The sequence below is a fragment of the Epinephelus lanceolatus genome, chromosome 14 (assembly GCF_041903045.1).
Source record: "Epinephelus lanceolatus isolate andai-2023 chromosome 14, ASM4190304v1, whole genome shotgun sequence".
Classification (NCBI taxonomy): Eukaryota; Metazoa; Chordata; class Actinopteri; order Perciformes; family Serranidae; genus Epinephelus; species Epinephelus lanceolatus.
Window position 1 is genome coordinate 12,521,625 of NC_135747.1, and position 23,891 is coordinate 12,545,515.

The 23,891-nt window shown below is 39.3% G+C and overlaps 1 protein-coding gene across 1 annotated transcript in view; it reads left to right on the plus strand.

The window, feature by feature from the left end:
• Positions 1 to 23,891, plus strand: part of ube2f (ubiquitin-conjugating enzyme E2F (putative)) — a 56,887-nt gene that overhangs the window by 24,385 nt on the left and 8,611 nt on the right. Inside the window, exons 6-9 of the mRNA XM_033617750.2 lie at positions 3,102 to 3,172; positions 3,526 to 3,583; positions 12,463 to 12,495; positions 13,841 to 13,903. Coding sequence (XP_033473641.1) covers positions 3,102 to 3,172; positions 3,526 to 3,583; positions 12,463 to 12,495; positions 13,841 to 13,903 — 225 coding nt within the window. The remainder of the gene's footprint in view (positions 1 to 3,101; positions 3,173 to 3,525; positions 3,584 to 12,462; positions 12,496 to 13,840; positions 13,904 to 23,891) is intronic.

Sequence of the window (23,891 nt, forward strand, 5' to 3'; positions counted from 1 at the left end):
GATGCAATCGGTTAGACCTGCAACCAATCAAAGCATCGAAACATGGGACATAGCGTTGAGCGACCGACCAGTGACTAGGTTTGCCCGGTGTAGTGGCAAATCACTGTAGCACCAGCCAAGCACAGCACACAAGGGCAGATGAGGGAAAAAAATGCCTGAGCAACAGAAAAATGCAAACAGACTCCAGCGTGCAGAGATGAGCTGGTATATCATAAGTTGAACTTTTGCCAAAACCCGTCGGAAAATGGGCAAACACATCTTTTTTCTTAAGAAAATCTTTAAATGCAGTTTACTGTTGTTCTTGTTGGAAAATATACCATCTGGTTTGCTCAATACAGATGTGATAACAGTAGCGAGAGAAAGTTCCGTATCAGCTGCAGCCATCTTGGTTGTTTTTGAAAATGCTTCCATGGAGCTCCTCTTTACGGTCTTCATCTCAAACATGTTCCATATTAGATACATGGTTTTGATTGACCCGCCATGTCAGCCTGCTGGAAACCTGTCCAAAGCAGAGGGGGACCAGACGTATCTGCCAGAGTAAATGAAACATGAGCTTGCAGATTCATGTGGTTCCCAGGCAGATCAATAGAACAAACCATCTGAAAAAATAACAACAACAACAACAAAAAAGAGCAAACATTTCAGACTGATCAGTGTCTCATGAAAAAGGCAAGACGTTTTTAAAAGCGTTTGCAGTTTCTTGCTACTTGAGAACACCCTTCAGTTTCTGTTCCTTTATGATGTTTTGTTGATAGACTGTACTCTTAGTCATAGACCGTCCCTGGTGTTTTAGGGAATTAATGTAAGATAGGTCTTGGGTTTTTTATTTTTGGGTGACTTCTAATTTCAGGGAGTCCTGTTGGAGAAAGTTTAGACTCTGACCCTTGCTGATTTTATCTTAAGTAAGAGGGAGTCCACATTGTGTGAGTGAGGTTCAAGTAAGCAGGTGTGAGATCGAGAGGCAACGCCATTTTTCAAAGAGAGTTTCAATGATTTCTGACGTTAATAGAATCCAGTGAAAAGACTTCAAGACCAAGGTCATGTTCTCATGCTTTCTATTCTATGTGAGTATTACTGGAGCAAACAACCATTGTTATTGCTTGAACAATAGGAACATACTACATTGCACTTTAGAGGCAGTGGTGTATGGAGGCAGTCAGTACAGCCTTTTCTTCCTTGCTTTTCCCGAAACCTCCTATTATTATTTACTTGCTTTTTACTTTCCTCCATCACTGCTATAGCTTCTGTGTTACCAAGAAAGAAGAAAGAATCGAATTCTTTTAATTTACATGATAATAGTTATTTTACAACAGCTTATGTGACTTTAATTAGTCGAGAAAAATGACAGCTACCTTTTTCTTTCTTCTGTTGCAGTATGCAAGGCTAATGCTAACAGATGTAATGTAAAAAAAAAAAAAAACATATGAGAACAAGCATAGCAGTTCAGACATTGCATTCTGGGCTGACTTGACAGATTACTTTCAAATGTCTTCTCAGATTAGTAAAAACTCAACGCGTGCTTTTAATTCTAAATGTGTAGATATTTTGAAGCATGTAAACTGGCTTTAAATTGTCAAACTCGGAAACTGAGTTAATGGAGAAGCACAGTGTGGGATGTTTGCCTTATCAAATCTAACTGGACAAGTGAAGAGATAGAAAAGAGAGATTTTATAGTCATCCATCAATAGTGCAGCACAGTACATAGGGGAATGAAACTGTGTTTCCTTGGTCCAGGTGTAAAACGGGAAACAAACAACAAAGTAAAAAAACAGGTACAGAACAGGATACAAGATTAGATACAAACATATAGTGCAATAATAAAAAATATAAATACAAGAAGTGCAAATGATGAAATCCCCAAATAATGATTCAAAGTCCAAAACACAGTGGAATGTAGACTCTATGCGGACATGGATTCACAGAAGCATGTTGACCAATATCATTGAATAAACCATCTGTAGACACTGGTCCAAGTTTTGTGAGTTGGTCTGTTTGACTCTCACAAAAGCTAAGAAAAAAGGGAAAATACACACAAAACCTTTTAACCACATCACACCAGGGGCAAATACTGTAGTTAATTAAAAAAAAACATGTATGGCCTTGTTGCATTTTCTTGGCCATTTGTCTATTTGTGTGTGGGTCGTGTGTGTCCTTACTGAACAAAATAGGCTTGATTGATTTGCTTTGAGTAGCATTAGCACATAACTGAAAATACAAATAAATTAGTTTGGAGAGTGGGCGGCACGGTGGTGTGGTGGTTAGCACTGTCGCCTCACAGCAAGAGGGTTGCCGGTTCGATCCCAGGTGTGGGAGCCCTTCTGTGCGGAGTTTGCATGTTCTCCCCGTTTCAGCGTGGGTTCTCTCCGGGCACTCCGGCTTCCTCCCACGGTCCAAAGACATGCAGATTGGGGACTAGGTTAACACTAGCACTAACACTAGGATAACTCTAAATTGTAGGTGTGAATGTGAGCGTGAATGGTTGTTTGTCTCGATGTGTCAGCCCTGCCAGGTCTGGCGACCTGTCCAGGGTGTACCCTGCCTCTCACCCAATGTCAGCTGGGATAGGCTCCAGCCCCCCCCGCTACCCTCAAGAGGATGAAGCGGTTAGAAGATGAATTAGTTTGGAGAGTGTTTTACAAATATCTACATGTACATATACATATATATGTAACCTTGCAGAGTCATTGAGGATCTTTCATTGGTATGATGATTGCAAACCTTCATGCTAATTTTAAAAGGGCTGTTTAAACCTTAAATGTAAATCTAAAAAGTACATTTGAAAATCTAAGTGTTAATTAATAAACTGTGTTACAGTAGGAGCAAAATGTCTTTATATATACATCACTCCATAATATTTACACTTGATGCTGTGGTGACCAATGAAGATCTAAGACAAAAAAGATCAGCTAGTAACACACATTATTTTGCCACAGCAGCAAAAGCATGGAGTTGTCTCAGTTTGCACCTTCCGCAAAAACATGTATTATCATCTCTGACTAGTGTATATTGGTCAGAGTTTGTTTAAAAATTAAATGAAATGATAACGTAAATAAAACATGTCACTTCCTCTCTCCCCTTTCTTGCTCCATGTTTATCTCCAGCCTCCTAAAGTGAGATGTCTGACCAGAATATGGCATCCCAACATCACAGAGAATGGAGAGATCTGTTTGAGGTAATAATGCCTTCACCTTCTTTCAAGCTGCATTTTGTCTTATGTGGCATTATTGTTCTTCTTGCTAAGAAAATTATCACAACACCCAATTAAACAGTATTCCTATAGTTTGACATCCACCCTCACTCACGTTCCCTGGAATTTAATGGGCAAACCTTTTAACAGCGCAGCCAATCACATTCTCAAATGTTATATGTTTGTTGATGTTTTAAACAGTGGTTTGTTACCTTTGGGAACACCTCTGGCATTGTGCGAGGGCAAAAACATACAATGGTGAGCTCACTCAAAGTGCCTTAGAAAATATACCAGTATTGTAAATGTGTTTCTCTCCCTCTTTTTTTTCTGAATTTCAGCTTATTGCGGGAACACTCTATTGATGGCACAGGCTGGGCTCCCACTAGAACATTAAAGGTAAATAAATTTTAATTTAATTAAATTTAAGAGAATGTCCATGTGTTGAAGAAAAAGTTACTCTGTTGTAGAAATCTGTTACAGGGATTTTTGACTGTGCGCATTTTAACCTTGAACAGAAAAAACAAGTGTAGCATTCATTTTATCAGTCTTCATTACATTTTTGTTGAGGGATTGACTAACAGGACTTTGCTTACTCCCCTTGTGACAGCAATCTCTACTTGACAATATTTACTTTCAGAGTTAGGGTAAAAAAGAATTCATAGCACCTTCAGCTATTCTGCAGAATAGACCAAGTTTTTTTATATTAAATTATCCACCACATAAACAAAATAATGCAATATGAATCAACATACAGCGTAGAGTATATGAGAAACAGAACAAATCTGGGCACTAGTCAAAATAAATAAATAGAATAGAAAAAATGTTCCAAGTATAGGATAAACAAATGAATATCTTTTCGTCCAGGCAGCACAAATCTCCTCATTTCTTTATGTTTCTTTTTTTATGTACTTCAAAAAAGCAGACCAGACTTCATAAAATTTCCCTTGGTAGTTGTTAGTCCTTGCGATTAACAATTCAAAAGAGGCTAGAATAGATCTTATATTTTAAAGTTTGTAAATATTCCACTCCGATATCATTGCACGCTCCTTTATGGTTTTACTTAGTCTATTTATTCTCTTCCAAAACAAACAACACAATACAAATATATCATCATGAACAAAGTCCTTCACCCATGCCTCACACCCTTCACAGCCAGATCAGACAAAATGAAACATACACAACAATACAACACCAACACAGAAGCACCCCACCCGTGGGATAATTCAAGGATACGCAGATTAATGCGGTTTGTGCCAGCTTACAACAATCGCAGAAATGGTCCAAATAAACTTTCTCAACTCAACTCTCAACTCAACTTTATTTATAGAGCACTTTAAAAACAACCACAGCTGAAACAAAGTGCTGTACAAAAATAAAAACATAAGACAAACAATAAAAACAATAAAACAGTAAAACAAGAGCAAGTTGTGACAAAAGCAAAAGAACCCCAATTTACTCTTCAGGGAAATTAATGTTTGTTTTTTTGTTTTATATTGACAGTTGGTGGAGCATGTTGATCCTATAATTGCTTTTATACGTAGGGTTAATGTGAGAGAATTAATCAAGACATCCAGCAGCTGTTAAGGAAAGTGCTTATTTGTTGGTCAAAGCATTTTGTCAAATAAAGAGAAAATACCATGAATATGCATAAACTCATGTCTCTGCAGGGGTTCAAAATTATTTTATATCTGTAGTGAAAAGTTTGAGCCCAACTTAGACTGTGGACTTGTACCCCGTCTGATTGTGCTCAAATCTTGAAGAAATTTAGGAGCTATTGGATAGATGGATATTGTAAAAGCCTGCTCTCCATTCAGTTGGTAATTTAGGAAAGGCCTAGTGTAACACTCCTTGAGATGAGGCTTTTTCTATATTCAGCCACTTCTTTACTGTCTCACACTAACAAAATGGAGTTGCAAGAAATACCGCTGAGGGCTGTTAAAAACACTGTGGAATCATCGCAGGACACAATGAAAAATCTTTTGCTCACCAATGTAAGGTAAACTTCATAATGAAAAGCTTTCCAGCTGCATATGAAAGAGTGCCTTGACTTTGTTTGCTTTATCCTTCACTTAATACAGCACTTTTGCGAGCTGTTTAGAAACAGTTCCTGAAGTTTAAAGCAAGGTCGCCCTCTGCCATAGCTATTCAAGATTTGACTAAAATGATGTTTGATGGTAGCTACGGTGTGGAACTGAATGCAGTTGTTTGGTGAAGCTCTGCCTTCCATGCTTAATTCTGACTTAAACATTCTGATCCAATCCACCCCTACCTGTGCCTCTCTACAGGGACACAAGGCTGGGATACACGTCTTTATGGAAATGTGTAAATGTATGCATGTATGCAGTTGCCTTTTTAGAAGTGGAGGGGCAGGGATTTTTTTCAGAGGCATTGGATAGCCCTCCTACCTCCAGATTTATAAGTCTTCAGGGTCCTCTAGGTTTGGGCAATATGACAAGATTATCATTTAAAATGATATTAGTTGGCCATGATAATGGTCATAATGCATCCATGATAACAGAAGGATATCTTTTTTTCAATTTTGCACTATATTCAGGCTCTCCCTGACTCTTTTCTCTTGCTTTTTATATAGCCCTGTTTTCACCAAACACTTTTGATATGGTACCTTTGGAACCAAAAGTAACCCTTCAGACCTAGGTACCTATGGTACCTAGACCCTAGGGTTTCCTTCGCAAACAGTATCCTTATATATTCTTATATGTGGGCGGGGTTGTTGTCACTCACTGCTCCGTCCAGCACTCACTGTATTTCCTTATTGCCGGTGACACAGGTGGAAGTCTGCACCTCGTTTATCGTCCACAGAACAGGGTTGCACGTTGTCATTTTCAGAACAAATTTTAACAGGCTGCAGTGAAAGTTTATCTCCATTTATATTTAAAAATAGTGGGTTTGTGCATTTAGTCCTTCTATAGTCTCGCTCATCAGACCTTTCTCAAGAAAAGAAAGGTCTGGCTGGGCTGACTCTCACTTTAAGATTGGAGGAAAAAACGCCCCGGCTGCTTGTATTTCTTTCAACCAATCACAGTCGTTCTGGGCGGTGCCACAGCAACGGTGCGCTTGCAAAAATATTGCTGGGGGGAAACAGGTTTTGGTGTAACACACTCACAAAAATATCGCCTACAGGACGCGAACCATGGCAGAAAAATGGCTACATCCCCGCAAGATCAAACACCGCAAAAGTTAGTAAAGGATGTGTTGAAAACTGCAACCGGAGGTGGTAGGGCGGGACTTCAGCGGGTGGCTCGTTCCGCCCAATGAGAGGCTGATCTATGCAGCGAACTTCCGCCCACTCAGACTAGTCCTTCTATGGGAAGCTTGGGGGTTTAGTGTTGCTGGAGCTCACAGGAATGACGCTTTGTAATGCTTTTTTTTTTCTCAGTGTGTGAGGGAGGACTGGGATATATGCAGTTTACATAACATAGTCATATATAACATAGTATTATATAATATAGTCTTACATATATAAACACTTGAAGATCCACTCATTACTAAAGTAATCCACTCTTAAGTACTAAAGTAACGGTCAAAGTTGTTAAGGTGAAACTTAAGGTGTGTTGATTTATTCAGGTTGTCAGTTCCACCTTTAAAGTCGCTGGCAGTAGTGAATGAAGTTATTTTTTCTCTGACTCCCATCTGCTGTGAGACCCAGCAAAACATCCTTTCACTTCATAGTCACAGTTTACTAATAGAACTCTCCACGGTATGAACAGTGGTTACATCAGCATAAAAACCAGCCACAACTTGGCCCTGAGCAGAGTGACCATCTTCTATTGACCAATCAGTGGACTGCAGCGTTCACAGCTCGACCTTTTAGTACCAGATCTGTGTGCTAGTTACCCCAACAGAGGGGTGACTAAAGATGGGGACGGTATGGAACGGTTCCATTGGTACCATCCACAGCTTTTCACAGTGGAAACGGGAAAAAAGTGTACCGAACTGAGCTGAACTGTAGATAGATAGATAGATAAGCAATATCTGCACTACCGCACTATCTGCCTCTCAGCTGCACACAAAGCAGCGGCTCTCTGTCGTTCTTAGGAGGTAGCTACCGTACATCATGTTTTAATGCAGTCAATGACAAGGAAAGAAAAAGGGAAAAGACAGATACAAGTAATGTACTGCTTATCTAAAAACATACTAATCCACTGCTCATATGGTCGTTACTGCAAAACTTCACCTCAGTGAGTTTGCGACTTGGCGTAAGTTGGTTTGTTGATGCAACAAAATGAAAGCCTCTCTGTTATGTTCTTTCCATTCATCAAGGTTGATAAAAGTGTTACTGAATAAAAAAGTTCCAGTTGATTAATCTGACGATGCTTCACAGTGCAGTTGGACAATGACCTGAAGCATACTGCAAAAGCAACCAAAGACATTTTTAAGGCAAAGAAGTGGAATGTTCTGCAATGGCCAAGTCATATCATCTGACCTGAATCCAATTGAGCATGCGTTTCTCTTGCTGAAGCCAAAACTGAGGGCAAAACACCCAAAACACAAGCAGGAAGTGCAGACGGCTGCAGTAAAGGGCTGGCAGAGCATCACCAGGGAAGAAACCCAGCATCTGATGATGTCTATGTGTCCAACACTTCAGGCAGTCATTGACTGTAAAGGATTTGCAACCAAGTATTTAAACTGACTGTTTAATTGATGATTATGTTAGTTTGTCCAAATACTTATGAGCCCTTAAAGTTGGGGGACTGTGTGAAGAAATGGTTGTCATTCCTACACGGTTCATACTACATTTTTGAAAAAAGCCTTAAATGAAAGCTGAGAGTCTGCACTTTAAGCAGGTATTCATTGTTTCATTTAAAACCCATTGTGGTGGTGTACAGAGCCAAAATGACGACAGCTGTATCATTGTCCAAATAATTATGGACCCGACTGTAGATGCCATCTCATCACTTGTCCAATGTCTGTACTCAAGCTATGATTATACTCAGTTTTTGTAGTCAGATTTAGAGTGGGAACAGATGTGGCATACATAACAAACATGCATACACACAACCTTGTATTTCATTTACCTTCTCCTGATTACTTCTATTCTTCTTTTCTATTCTCTTCCGTGGGTACACATACATGGTATAAATAAAATTTTTCAAACGATACTTTGCTCTTAAGTATACACAAATACCTTGTCTTTTATAACATATTTCAGTCTCAGCTGTGTGATTTTGTTGTTTTGAATACTTTTCTTCTTTGGTCTTGATTCCAAGAAGTCACTGCAAGGAAAGAAGCTTTGCATACAGAATACATACTTATCTCTGCGTGTGTTTGTGTTCATTATAGCAATCCTAACCAGTGAGCACATAGTCCAGCTTAAGAAAAACACTCACTGGCATTGTAGCTTTCATTTAATTGGCAGGAATGCATTTGTGCAACATTTTACTACACAGATACATGAATTAAAGCTCTCTGATTATTATAAAGCTGGAGAGGAGAAAGAGAAGACATTATAATTTCATCTATTACCAATTTTCTGGTGCAACAAAGCCAGTCTGACCCTTGGGTAGATATTTTTATATGTTAATTTATTAAGACAGAGACAAGAAATTCTAACCAATCGTCTAAAATAACCCAAACTGATTTATGACTAGTCTCTATATACAGACTCTACATTCAGTGAATGTAGAGTCTGTATGCAAACCCCGGAGATCTTGCCTCCAGAAGAAGAGCAGAAGAGCCCTGGTTTCCGGTTGTAGGCTGTTTGTAGTCCGCGTGATATTGACCAATCACGTTTGAGCCGGCTGCAGTTGTTGCCAGGTTAAATGGTCCGTGCGGTGAACTAACGAGGCGGAACATAATTGGCGTCACTGCAGACTCTGAATCCATCGCAATGGTTCAGCATATTTACTTATATATAAACGGAAGTCAGAAACGGAAATTCGCCTCCTCCGCCCAAATCAAACCGGAATGCCAAAAAAATCGGGGGTCTGCCCCCAGAGGCTGTATTCGGCGTCTGACTTCCGGCAGACACCGAATACAGCCTCTGGGGGCAGACCCAGAGGTATTATCTGTGAGCTGTTGTTGGTAACAGATGTTCGTTTTTAACCAAAAAACCAAAAAGCCAAATACTGAAGTTAAGAAGATGTAGAAGACTTATGTGCAAAACACCATCCTCTCTTTCCAACCTGTAGAATATGACACACCCAATGACTGTCTTCACAGTGTGCAGTTCAGGTCAAGGAATACCTGCTATTTTTTGGTCCCAGCTGGGAACCAAGTCTTCAAATTCCAAACCAATTTATTTTGGATTTGTATTGATGTGAACGGTTTAAAATTAGGTAGGAGAGCCGGAACAGAACTTGTTGTTGGAAAGGGGTATGTGAAAGGAGGCCATGGCATGGAACTATCAGGCATGGTTGAAGTTATCTTTTGTTTAGCCATAGAGAGTTTACCTCAGATTGAAAGTACAGTCACCTTTTGATGTTGCTATTAGATATGTTTGTTTTGCTATTGTGCTTTTTCATGTTCATCCATTTCTATCCCTGGACCATGTCTGACAGTTGGTCGCTATTTGTTTGTTGTCTCTGGACCAAGTTTAAATGCTGTCTTTTGTTGTTTACTTAAATGAAGATGTGGATGTGGTCATATGCATGAGTGCAGTTGGGTTTGAGTCCACGTATGTCATTGAGTGCAAAAAAATATGTGAGAAAAAGTAAGTGCAAAAACTGTGAGTCAGAAAGGATTGTGTTAGTTTTTGAGTGGGTGATGATGTCCCTCTTCACTGGTCACCACTCCTCTCCACTTCAGCCCACACACACACACACACACACACGCAAACACACACACACACAGACACAGATGCCTTTGCAATAATGGCTTATGTGGTAAATTTAACACATCTCACTACATTTACAAAGCATTGAGTGCAAAAATGCATTCATGTCAAACTCACAACTTTGTTGCTTTGAGTTTTTGTTTTTTTTTTTTTAAGCAGAAATATTTCATTTCGACTGATTCTCTTTCCTTGTTTCTGTGCTATCAATTTTGAATTAAACTGCTGTAAATATACATATGAAACAGGCAGTTAAGTTGACAGTGTTGTATAGTTAAAATTGAACTTCGCTTGCTGTGTGACCACGGGAACCATAGAAACTACAGAGAGGCAAATGATACAATAGCTGATTGTATTGGTATCTCAGCTTCTTGAATAATCCTAAACACCTCTTCACCTGCAGAAAACAGACAGATCATTTAGAGAAACAGCACTGGAGAAACATCACCATCAAAATCATATTTTCCAGTCAGGGACCACTTTCTCTGTTTAAATCTACAATATGCTCTCCTAAGCGGCGTGATGCGATTATACTCGGTGGACAGCAGCAGCCTGTGGTGTACAGGCTGGTAGGATTTGAGATAGCCGTGAACACCGACCGCTGATTCAGAATACAGGAAAATTCCAACTGCCGCAGTGGCAAACATTTGCCTTCTGAAAGGCTACCAGTGTACCTGCAGTGAAATAAATAACACAAATGTCTTGTCCTATCTTCACTACATACTGAATCTATGTTAGGTTTTTAGAATGTTGTGTGTTCACACCAGATAATTGCGATGGTAATTTTACTTTTATTACACATTAACTCAGAGTTCATCACAATGAAAGACAACATATAGAAAATAAGAGAACATAGCTAACATAACAGAATACAGTATGAGCATGTCATCAACAACAACAGAGAACAACAAAAGATCAACACAATCAAATAGAAACCCCTAAGCTATCAAAAAAAGACAATTGCGATTAAAAAAAAAAAGACAAAATAAAGGATTCTCAAACCAGACAGTAACAAAATCACTTACACTTTCACTGCAACACCAAACTACATCCTTTGTAGAAGGACAATCCTCTGGCTGCAGTGAGTGTACCAGCACTGATTGCATTGAATTCAGTACCATTTAAAATACACCAATTTGAGTTTTGAAAAAAGTATACCGTAGCCTTTAGAAATGACACCTTTAATAACAGGCTGGCAATAGTAATAGCTGGTGAAAGTTTGGTTTCAGTTCACTAGAGATAGATAGATAAATAAATAAATAAATAAATCATAATAATAATGATACAATGGTTCTTTTGAGTTTGGAAATTAAACCTACTTGTTCATGGTACATAGGAGATGGAGACAGAGAAAAAGCTATAAATTGTTCTTTGTGATTAGTTCAGCCTGGCTCAAAGCCTCATTATGTAAATGAAATAAATACATGTGTGGAATGATTGAAAGATAACTGAGTGGAATCCCTGACAGCATTAATTTGAAATTGATCGGCAGACCAGCTAAAAGTTATTTGCAGCAGCTCCCAGTGAAATAAAACATCCCTTATTAGTTGGTCTTTTGTGAAGTCTTCCAGTACTCTGTTATTTCCCATCACCATTTCACTGCTGGTCTTAGATTTCACTTGATTATTCCTGTAAATGGAAAGCTGGGGATAATAAAAGTCGTTAACGATGGGGGGGGGGGGGAAAGGCCATTATGATGCTGTTTTTCCATACACAAAACCCTACAGCCTGTAGCTACTGCCAGACCAACTGTAGAGTGGCATCCTGCATGGTACTGTGATACATGAAAGAGTCCCATGGCTCCTGCTGACGGGAGGTTCAGGAACTGATGATTTTGAACTTAATCTTTTGTTCTACTGTGCTACTGCTTTGTCTCAAAGGAAATGTTGAAGAGATTCTGCAATCCTTGTGAAGGTCATTGCAGCATGATATAATTACTGTATGTAATGCTTACTATCGTAGAGACGGAAAGTTATAAAGCTTGCATTTGCATTTCAGGAAGTTACTTTACAATCAAGCATAATTAAGTGGATATATATGTAGTATTATAGTACATTGAGAATGATGATTGCTGTTGTATTCACTTTTTTGACTGGTAGGAGAGTTTTTATTGTTCATTTAGCTGTGGTTCAGTTCTTTAACTGTAAGGTTGTGTACACATAAATAAGTATAAAGGAAACATTTGATGGGGCTACTGGTGGCCTGCATCCTGTAAGGTGAGTGAAAGGACGGTAAAAAAAATTAGACGTAACCAAATACCAGTGTTTTTTTATTTCTCAGAAGATCAGCATTTGAATGTAATTGTAATTGAAAGTAATGTAACTTTAATTATATAACGGTGCACAGAAGTCTCTGCATAATGTAAAACCGCTCAGACATGCAGGAACTAAGAAGCTTTGTTTTGGAATAGGTAGGTAATCTGTATCTACATTGTGATGCAATGTGACTATTTGATCATTAACATTTTTCATTGTTATTTTTCTAGGACGTTGTCTGGGGATTGAACTCCTTGTTTACGGTAAGTTTTGCTTGTTATTTCTTCTTTAACATGGACATGTTTTTATAAACTAATCTACCCACAAATACATTTTGAATTCTTATCACACTGACTGGGTAAATGGCCAGCATTTTTGAGCATTTGATAGTTTTGCAGTCTGTGCAGATTTTAGAAAAATGAATGGTTATGTTTTTACACACAGTTTTCCCTAAAATTTGTAGTTAAATAAGAAAAAGCTGTGGCCAGAGATCTCTGTCCTTTAACAGGCATGATTGAACACAATCACAGTCCAGCTTTTGAACAAATACATTGACACTGTTGAAGTTTTTTCAAGTTGCTTGCTGTATGTAGGTTACAGCAATGACATGAGTTCCAACTCAGATCAGATGAACTGAGGCTGTTGTTTGTCTCTCTTTACAGCTGTAATAAAACCATTATTTTTGACTGGGGGGAAATTATACTTCTCAATATGAAGAACATTCTGAAATGATAGGGGGAAAAAATTGATTGTACATTATGCTTGTGGAAATGCATCCCCAGCTGGTTCTGGGTGTCCCCTTGTTGCAGGTCAAACAGTAATTCATTGCAAATGGTTCAGAAAATGAAGATAACTAATTCGATTTTGGGATCTGGCGGGGAAAGATGTTTATTTAATCATTCATTAAAATGTACCAAGGCTGAAAGGAATTTAATTCTGTGAATATGAATGCAAACATGATGATTTAAAGATATACTATGCAGGATTTTCCTGAAAAATGTGTCAATAGATAGATAGATAGATAGATAGATAGAGTGTGTAGTGTAGTCCAAATTATTTTGCTGATTGTGAGCTTTCGTAAATTCGTCATTGGTTGCATTTTGAAAGTATCCACACTTGCCCAGAGGTCAGCACTGTTTCTATGATGATAATAGTGATGGTAATCTGTACTGATGTGTGGTCATGCCCTGAATCTTACCTCTTAATCAGGAAACAACCTCTCAGGCCATCCTCCGTTTTATCTCTCTGCATCTTTCCTCGCTTGTTGTGCATGGCATCTCTACGGCAACAGCATAATTAAGATGTTTTGTTTGTCGCAGTTGCAGAACTCAGGGTGACATTGCAGACAGCAAATAGTGCTTGAGTGGGCACTATCTCCCTCAGCAGCTTATTTTTTTTTATCTGGAAAAGAAATGTGACCCACAGATAGAAGTATTGAACCCTGAAAAGTTCTGTAATAAGCCGACCAAACATTTGAGATCTTCTGGCCATGATCAATCACTTGTTTCTTGACTTATGTTCACACTGTTCTTTAACTTTGCTGTTTTTGGCTTTTCTCTCTGTACCTTGTAACCCTTCATGTCTTCTCTCTTTCTTCCTCTGCATCAGGACCTGTTGAACTTTGATGACCCTTTGAACATTGATGCAGCAGAACATCATCTGAGAGACAAGGTGAGGTTTTACTGACATATTCAAGGTGATTGAATCCTAAATTCTGTTTTATCATCAGTCATAAATTCAGTGCAAAAAGTGACTTTAATCATTGACATGCAGGTGATTCACTTGGGTAGCCTCCCCATAGTGTCTCGGATGTGCTTATAGTCTCCATAATCATATTCATACCTTAGCTTCTGTTGGCAGCCTGCATAGAAAGTGTATTTGGACAGGACGCACAGCTGCTGCAGAAGGTACTTTTCCTGCTGCAGCTTTCAGTGATGCCCTGTGCGCACTACCTGCTTTTGTAGATAGGATTATGTGATATTCAGTTGAGAGTGCTTTAATCTGATGTAGTGGGCTAAAGACAAAGAGCAAATAGCAGCCTTTCTGAGGAGAGAATGGCTGTGATGTTATTTTCAAGAGCTGTACGCATGAAGCAGGTGCATATGCCACTTCTTAAAATTTATACTTGTTCATGCACAACTAAGTATGTTCCTCAACAGTAGACAGCAGGCTTTACAATTTGTAAATTAAAATAGCACTCTAAACTCCTTGGTGATGTGTATATTATGTGTAAAGTATTACGTATGTATGCGTGTACATCTGCATGCCTTTGTGTGATTTTGTTTGCGTGTTTTTATGCCTCCGTGCCGGCGGCAGCTATGGCTAGAGGCATTATGTTTTCGGGTTGTCTGTCTATCTGTCTGTCCCATTCTTGTGAATGCAATATCTCAAGAACTCCGAGAGTGAATTTTCTTTAAATTTGGCACAAACGTCCACTTGGACTTTAAAATGAAATGATTTGATTTTGGTTGTTAAAGGTCACTGTGGCCTCACAAAATTCATACGAATTTACACGCAAATCTCAACAAAATTTTACACAAATGTCTAATAGGATAAAATGATGATATTCTTTTATCCAGAATGTCAAAGGTCAACTTCACTATGGCATTATAATATTCTGCAAAAACACTTTTTTGGTCATTATTTAACGTCATAACTTTACCTGTAACTGAACAGAAGGGAGACATTTGGTCAGATTTTGACTTGGTGACACTAATCTTGGGTGCCCACCTTGAAAGTGTGCTGATTGTATAGATCTTCTGTGCTCCTGGGTTAAAAAATATGTGTTTTGGAGTTTGTATCTTTCAACATTCAAATTTGAAGCCATGCCTGTGTGGCTTTTCAGTCCTGCTCCTCTGGTAGTCCACCACAAGCTCATTGGTTCTGCTTACATTGGGCCTCAGGTGATTGTTATGGCACTGGAGCTCTCTATCACTCCTCTGTGCTCCTCTGTAAAAATAGTCTAAGTTAAGACAGCATGTTTCCCACTGGAAATTATTTACTGGAATCATACATGTCAATATTGTGATAACTCTGAAAAAGTATACTTTTTGCCTTTCATTTAATTCCTTCAAAGTTTTCAGTTTATAAGTCTGGACAGGCATGGATGTTTACTGCAACTTGACTGGTTGGTGGAGGCATACAAACATGAGGCAGTAGTTCTAGTTATGAACCGTAACTAAAGTCAAACTTTATCCAGGCCTTACCAGTGTTTTTGTATACACAATGATAGACGCTGAGCTGCCATGGGAGTGGTTGAATGCCAGCCTTCCTCTAAGCAAAACAGAAAATCAAGATGGTTCTGCAAGATAGACACCCTGGATAATTGGTTCTTAACTTCTCCCCCCTATCCCTCCCCATTTGCAGTCTCCAATCATTTGTATGTTGTGCAACTCTCTACCATTCACTTCTTTATCAGTACATCAGGCAGTGTCAAAAAGTGTGGAGAAGCTGATGTTCTCAGTGTTGGCTTACAGTAATTGCTTTCCTGGATTGCCAACCGAACTAATGTAACTCAGCAGGGAGCCTGCTGACCAGGGTAATAGTTGTTAGTTGAGCCCGAGTTGAGGCGAGCTGAAAGCATTTTAAAGTACAACATTTGACCTTTGGCACTCTGCACAAACCCTCTTCCATGATGTATTGGGATGTGCCCAGCAGTGTGTGATAAAGTTTGCTATGTGACTCCCATTAGATCTGAGAGTTTGTCTGTGTGTGTTGTTGTGAAAGTCAAGAGAGTGAGTGTGGAAGAAAGGATTGCTGGTTTGTGACAGGGGTAATGATTATTTAGATGAGTCAATAGTCTCTGGTGTAGTACAGGGAGAGTGTCAATTGGGAGCCTTTCATGAAGTAAATACAAGAAATGTGGGTTTTTGTTGTTAGTAACCCAGATTACCTTGTCAGTGAGCCAAAGCCTCTTAGAAATTTCTCTGAGGCCATAAGAAACAGCATGCTGCTTTGTATAAACACACACAACAGTTGTTGTTTTTTTTTTCATGCTAACTGAAGTGCATCCATTGACTTTGCACCAGCGTTGTGATATTTCCTGCATATACCTATTCTTTCATTTCTCAGACTGGCCATTACCCCACTAAAAAGGAGGTTAAAAAAACACTCAATAGAATGAAAAATGTAATGTTCTTGGCATGTACACAGTTAGCAATCCCAGATTGCAATGCATTGCATTTTTATAGATACGGAAATTACCTCGCTGGGCTCTACACCTGTCAGGAGTGTAAAATTGCGCAACGTGACGAAACTCTAGAGTCAACTATTATGTATCTGTTATGCAGAGAGTAGTGGATGTATGAAAAAGGGAGTACTTTCCTACACAGCATATGTCTTCATGCAAGCACTGGGTTCTATGCTCTTTATGTGTACTCTTTTGGTCCAGGTGCAAATGCAAATGGCTTTGCAGGGCCCAGTCCCAGGTTGTGGGTTATACATAAAACATGAGGCACACTGCTCTACCTTTATTTTCAGACATCTGTTTAGGCAGAGAACTTGATAAGTATTATTAACAATACTCTGTTGGTGAAAGTGTGAATGCATGAACAACTATTATCTACATTCTCCAGAAGAAGGTCCTGCCTCGGTTTTGACATCAGAATGGCCATGCTAACATAGTTTTTTAACTGAACATACCATACTGTAAACTGTAAATTATCCAACCAGAAGGCATGATAAAATGTGTTTGTTTGTATAAATATGTTAAAAAGAAGGTTATTATATGGCATGCAATAGGCAATAGTACAAATTTGGAATATTCTGCAAAGCACTGCAAGTGTCTCTTAACAATCTGGATCTTTAGAACTGCTGGTGGGATGTTTGAGGACCTTTTTCAGCCAATCAAAGGTCTCATCAAATCCTCTCTTTACTTCCTAAATGGGATATAATTCCTGATGAAACAGGCTGTTGGGTGGAGCATTAGATAGGGAAGGATTATTCCTAAGTATAAATCGATGGTCTGTCAGGTATGAAGAAAAAAGTGATTTGATTTGCAGGATGGAAAAGCAGAATTGTTAAAAAATGAATGTCTTTATTGGTTAGTAATATTTTACTCATTTAGTATCCATTTAATTCCTTATGAATGGATTTAAAAGTGTTATACCCCAAAATACCAAGCCTGAATCTTCTTCATACCTAATGGGGGGTCTAATCGATACTACTTCATTTTCACTTTACAAAATGTAATCATCTTGCAGATTAAAGGAGGGCATGTTGTGAAAGCAATTAGCATTATCTTTAGTTTACGTTTTGGTGCTGCTTCACTGTGCTGTTATGGTTCTCTGGAGTCACAACAACTGAAAACACAAAGCCATCCATCCATGACCCACGCCCACTGAGTCACAGCCTGCTGTAATCAACTTCGGCAGCGAGTGGGTGAAGCCGTGGGAGTGTGTGTGTCAGCACGCATGTATGAATGTGGATGTGGATGTGTGTGTTTGTGTGTATTGAGGTTTTTTGAAGTGGAACTCTTCCTGCTCTCTGACTACATTTGCTGGTTAAAGTGGCTGAAAGGAACCATCCTCATGGGCAATTTAATGTGTGTGTGTGTGTGTGTGTGTGTGTGTATGTGTGTGTGTGTGTGTGTGTGTGTGTGAGATGTATTGTACCATTGTTGGGAGTGAGTGGGTTTTGTGTGTACACATGCACACAGAAAAACCCACTCACACCTGTATTACAAACACCTGTATTACTAACACGGTTAGTAAGGAAAAAAATAAATAGAATAGGCTAATCGGGTGGAAGAGTCTGCAGCCCCAGCATTTGCTGATTTTCCATATGCATGAATGTCCTGAAGAATTAACTGACATTGCAGACTGATTGGCTGAAGTCAGAGAACATCCTCTGACTGACCAGGGATTGTTTCAGAGTACCCTCTTTGTCTGTGTGACTCCATCAGTGCTTATTTGTTTGAAGCTTGATGAAGACCACTGATGAATACTGAGCTGTGAAATGTGACACCTATGACAATTTGAAACCTTCTAGAGAGGCTTTTAATCTATAAATACAAATTAGGCTTCTCCATAGCATAAGTGCAATGTGTGAAAGATATTCATATTGATTGATATTGACAAATAATGTTTGAACAAGGCAAGTGCGATTTGGATTTTAACATTTGCCTCAGCAGACTAGAAACGTTAAGTCTAAAGCATTTGACATAGGTTGCCTGTGTTTTCCCTTTGGATGTAAACGTTTGCTGTGTCCCAGTTCCATAGTTACATATTAAGCAGGTTTTGAGTGTGTAGTATGTTCACAATTAACAATGCAAACAGTTGCAAAAAATTTAAATGAATATTGAATGGTGGTAACATGGTTTCAAAAGGATACTGGAAAACAGAAGACGTTAAAGGGATAGTGCACCCAAAAATGAAAATTCAGCCATTATCTACTCACCCATATGCCGATGGAGGCCCTGGTGAAATTTTAGAGTGCTCACATCCCTTGCGGAGATCGGCAGGTGGAGCGGCTAGCATACCTAATGGTAGACGGCGCCCCAGACTAACGTCCAAGAACACAAAATTGAATCCACAAAGTATCTCCATACTGCTCATCCGTAGTGATCCAAGTGTGCTGCAACCGCGACATAAAAAGTTGTTTTGAAAAACGTCATATGAACTCTGTTTTTAGCCTCACTGTAGCCTGTAGCTCTGACTGCTTCTCTGTGCTCTGCGCTCACGTGTGCGCGCTCAGGGTGATCGGTGATCTCTGAAGAGCAGCAGTCTCGTCAGTACTGATGTCCAGATTCTCAAGTGCAGGCATCGCCAATTCCCAGTCTGAGCAGCAAAGACTTTCCTCATCCGTTAGCATTGCTTTGCATTTGAAACAACTACACCACCAGGATTCCAGTGCTCGACTCCAGTATTCTGCGGCTGGCTGAGGGTTAGGCTCATGAGCTGCGGCGGCTGCTTCGTCCAGTAGCCTGAGTTCCGTCCGTATACTCGGGCTCAAACAAATACGGCTCAACAAAGAAATGCTGTTCCTCCTCAATTTCAAAGTCTTCAGACATGTTGGGCTGTCCTTTGGTAAAAGACCGTAGTGCAAAATATCTTTTAGCTCTGTGGTTACTGCTGTCTCCCCCTGCGGTGCACGTGTCACGTGATGTAAACACGGGTGAGCAAAGCTCATGCTTTCGCTGGTCTCGCGCAAGCGCGCACACATGAACGCGGAGCACAGAGAAGCAGTCAGAGCTACAGGCTACAGTGAGGCTAAAAACAGAGTTCATATGACGTTTTTCGAAACAACTTTTTATGTCGGGGCTGCAGCACACTTGGATCACTATGGATGAGCAGTATGGAGATACTTTGTGGATTCAATTTTGTGTTCTTGGACGTTAGTCTGGGGCGCCGTCTACAATTAGGTGTGCTAGCCGCTCCACCCGCCGATCTCCGCAAGGGGTGTGAGCACTCTAAAACTTCACCTGAGCCTCCATCGGCATATGGGTAGATAATGGCTGAATTTTCATTTTTGGGTGCACTATCCCTTTAATATTAAACTTTTACACAGAAGTGTTGCTGTCATTTGGTGATATTTAATCCTATGGGCCCTAGGCCTTTTTGGGGTATTTTTACTGCCTTTACTTTTAAGATCATATCACAATCATTATAAAGGCTACATACACATGCTATATCTTGTGTTTTTTTTTTTGTGTGTGTGTTTTTTTTTTTTTTTTCAGGGTAATCTGGGCTAACCAGATTTGCCATCATTACATGTCCTTCTATGTGCCTGTATTTTATATTAATTTTTATATCAATGAAAAAAAAATTCTGTGTTACTACATTTTTACATGTATCTCAGCATAGCAAGTTGGAAGAAGACATATTCTGCCATATATGAAGAGGGGAGACTCTCTGGAATCTGGCAATATAAGAACCATGATGCTGGGACATTCTGTCACTTCACAGCTGTCCAAAACATGTGGTTTGTGCCAGGCGGACATGATTGCCAGTATTTTTTCATTATTGCAAGAAATTCCATTGCCTCATTCGCAAGTCAAAAATGTGTTTTATCTGAAAGAAACATGCAATATTTACATCTAAGATCATAGAAAAATAGTAATAATATTATTCCTCACTATGTGAAGTGACAAGATCTGTATAATGGATTGTAAAGAAATTTGTCAGGTTTTTATTTTGTAGACATTTGATCTGTATTTATAGCGTGATGGGATGACAGCACTGCATTTGCGAGTAATCCATCCAAGAGTACTGTGTGTGCAAAACTGTATGAAAGCTTTGTTATACATAATTTTAGTGTAACTTTATCATTTTTTTTTGCTGTGAAAACATTGCTATGAAGAACGGTTTGCGGAGAAAATCCATAGAGAAGAACAGGTGTGAATTTGGACGCACTATGTGTCGTTCGGGCCCATAGGGTTAATTAAAATAGGATGTCCAAGCACGAGTGTTGAATAGCTCCAGAGATTCTGCACGTGCAGGGACAGTACAACTTTTTTTTTACCCACAGCAGCAAGGTAGACATTGCTAAGAACTACATACATTAGGGAGCAGGGGATTAGAAAAAGCACCAAGGTCCTAGGCAATCTCACTTCTAATAATGGCCTCAAAAATACCAAAAAGTTGAATCAACACTTCTCATGCTGTCACTACCCAAAACATAACATGTTTAACTTTACAAAGAAGAGATTGAATAAAGGGCCCATGGTATTGGACTGCATTAGGTTGTACAGATGTACCAAATAAACTGGAAACATATTGCATCAGTTATCAGCAACCCATTAAAGTATATACTGCATGTGTTACTGAAGAGGAAATAAGAAAACTGAGCCCTTAAAATGTTTCAAAAGGAAGGAAATAAATCAGATCATATATGGTGTCTTATAGTAAATCTACCAGGATAGATTTAGTTATATAGACAGCTGAGATGGGAACATTTCTGAACCTTGTGAACCAAAGTGAATAATATACCACCCACCAGTATGAACACCAGTCATTATTTAAATGGCAAATGTTTATAAAAATGGCAAAAAGCTTGATCACCAGATAACAGAAGAGTTCAGAAGTCTGCAGTGCAGTAACATAATTTTGGTGCCAGTGTATCCGGAACATAATTCTAGAGATTTCTCAGTATTCTGTAATGTGATATTAATTCCTTGTAAAGCACAGACTTACAGACACCATGGAGGATGTGTGACTGGTTGAGCTCCAGGGTTCGCACATCCCATTGTCACCTTAACTTCTCTACGTCTACATTGATTAGTACTCATCAGTGCAAGCACCCACTTTTCTTTCTCTCTGTCTCTCACTGATCTGTTCACGCTGTGGCTTCTTCAGGTATCTCAAGTGGCTTAGCCTTTTCAATCAATACTTAATCATGTCAAGCACACACATACATGCACACCGTTTACTGCAGCCTGATCTAGCTTCTGTCCCCGGGATTAGCTGTCTGCCCTGAGCAGGGAACACTGTGGCCCTGTAGGGTCTCATTAGAGTACCAAAGGAAAACAGACGAAAAGGTTGTTCCCGAGATCCTGGTTAAAAGCCGAAACAACAGGGTTCACTGATTACCAGTGTTTTATTTTCTTGTTTTTCACTTTTAACCATTTGTAGCCTGATCATTTTGAGCACACTGTTATAGTCACGGTGAATTCTTTATATCAGTTGGGTTTAAGTAGATGTTGTTGTAAAAGACGTAATGAAATGCCTCTAAATATAGCTGCATGTGTATTACGGTAGTACATCCAGGTCTGTACGTAGTTTGTTGTAATAAGCAAGAGAATGATAATGATGAGATGCCAATCTGTGCAAGTGTGTGCTAGGGCATGGATGATGTTAGAGTCCTTCAGTATTATATATGCATTTTGGTGTCATTGCAAAAATGTAACAGAAAAATGACAAAATAATTGATCATTAATGTCTTATCATGCAAGGTCAACATAGTATAGTCAAATGTAGCTGCAGCCACCTCATTATGGAGTGTAGCTGTTCTGTCAGTTTAGTGTCAAAGTGGCAGCGAGGCAGCAAATGCAACACTGTGAGGCCAACAGTCGCATACAGAAGACAGCCTGGTAGCTCTGCTCTCCGCTGCTGTCGAGCTCAGTTTTGTGAGTGTGATAGCAGCTGCCCAACTTTTGGGTTGTTGATGGAGCTGCTGACTTAGCTGACAAAGTAGAAATTGATGAAATATTCTGTTCTTTATTGATTTATTTAATATTATTTGTCTCAACTTGCTGTCACACAGAAAACCTGTCATTTGAAAAGAAAAGTATAGAGCCAAAATCTGGGCTGTGCCAAAATACACTCACCAACTCTTGATGAGGTGAAAGATGATTCAAACAAGTTGATTTCCTGGAAAGACCGGGGACATGGTATTGCCGATGCAAATTATGACAGGGAGCAATGCAGATTAAGAAGGAAGGTGAGGCACATCTGAACTCCCTGTCACAACTTCCTCACATTCTTTCTCCAGCTCGCTGTTATATATTTAACTCAAAGACAGACCTTTCGTCAAGGCTCTGGTTCAGCAAGCATCCACACTGCTGAAGTGTGCTCGAGATAGTCAGTGAATCCCTGCTGTTGAGGGTTATGCGTCACAGTAATTATCTTGTTCCTTCAGGCTCATGCCTGTGATTTCATCTCAGCAGTGCTATTATCTGATGATATCTCAGTTCCTTTCATACAGTTGTTTATATGGCTGTTGAAAGATGAAATATAATGCATCAGGCTTTGTCACTAACATCTCGTGAGAGATATGTTTTGTATGTCATTATTTGGACTACAGTACAGTATTAAAGAGTACCCTAAGTGTCACAAGATGCTGGAGAATCCTAGAATTGTTCAGCAAATACCTCCAAAGATTATGTGGATTCATTATGCAACATTATAAAACTTAAGGATATCTTAAAGGGAAACTATGCCCATTTTCAAAACCCATATATGTTATTTTTATGGTCTAGGACAGTCCAAAAATATTAAGAAAAAAAACCCCAGCTCCCTCCAAAATCCTAAATCTCTTATTTGTGATGTCATCTAGTGTCAAGTCTGGGGCTGCTCCATAGACAATGAATTGGGAATGATGTTATAGATGACACTCAGAGCACCCATGGGAATGTATATGGGCACATAAACTCATTTGGGTATAAAAAGAAAAGCAAACATACTGTGGATCGATAAAATCAGTCTCCCATCCAGTATCTGTGGAGCAGCTCCAGACTTCATATCTGATGACATCACAAGTTTGAGACTTACTTCTCTGGTTTCTGGCTTTGAGAGGAGGAGGAGCTCATGTTCACTTATATTGACTTAAGTTTCCTAGTCCATGGGAATAACTTTGGAATTCTTAATCAAGGCGGTGCTCCCCTTTAAATCATCAAGTTTAAATAAACATGAGAAGTTTTATGTACAGTTTTACTTGCAGATCATATGTTTTTCAGTTCAAAATACTTCCATACATATTAATAAACTAAAAGTCCTTTACTTGCTATGTATACAGGAAATAAAAAAAATACATTACAAATGACTTAAAGGATAACTTCGGTATTTTTCAACCTGGGCCTTGTTTCCCCATGTGTATGTGTGCGTATGATTCATAGGTACAACTCGTTCTAAAATTGGTTCAGTATTGAGTCAGGTGGATGCAGCCGGGAGCCGCGAAACGAGCTAAAACGGTAACGGGGGCAAATGCGTCCCGTATAAGTTTG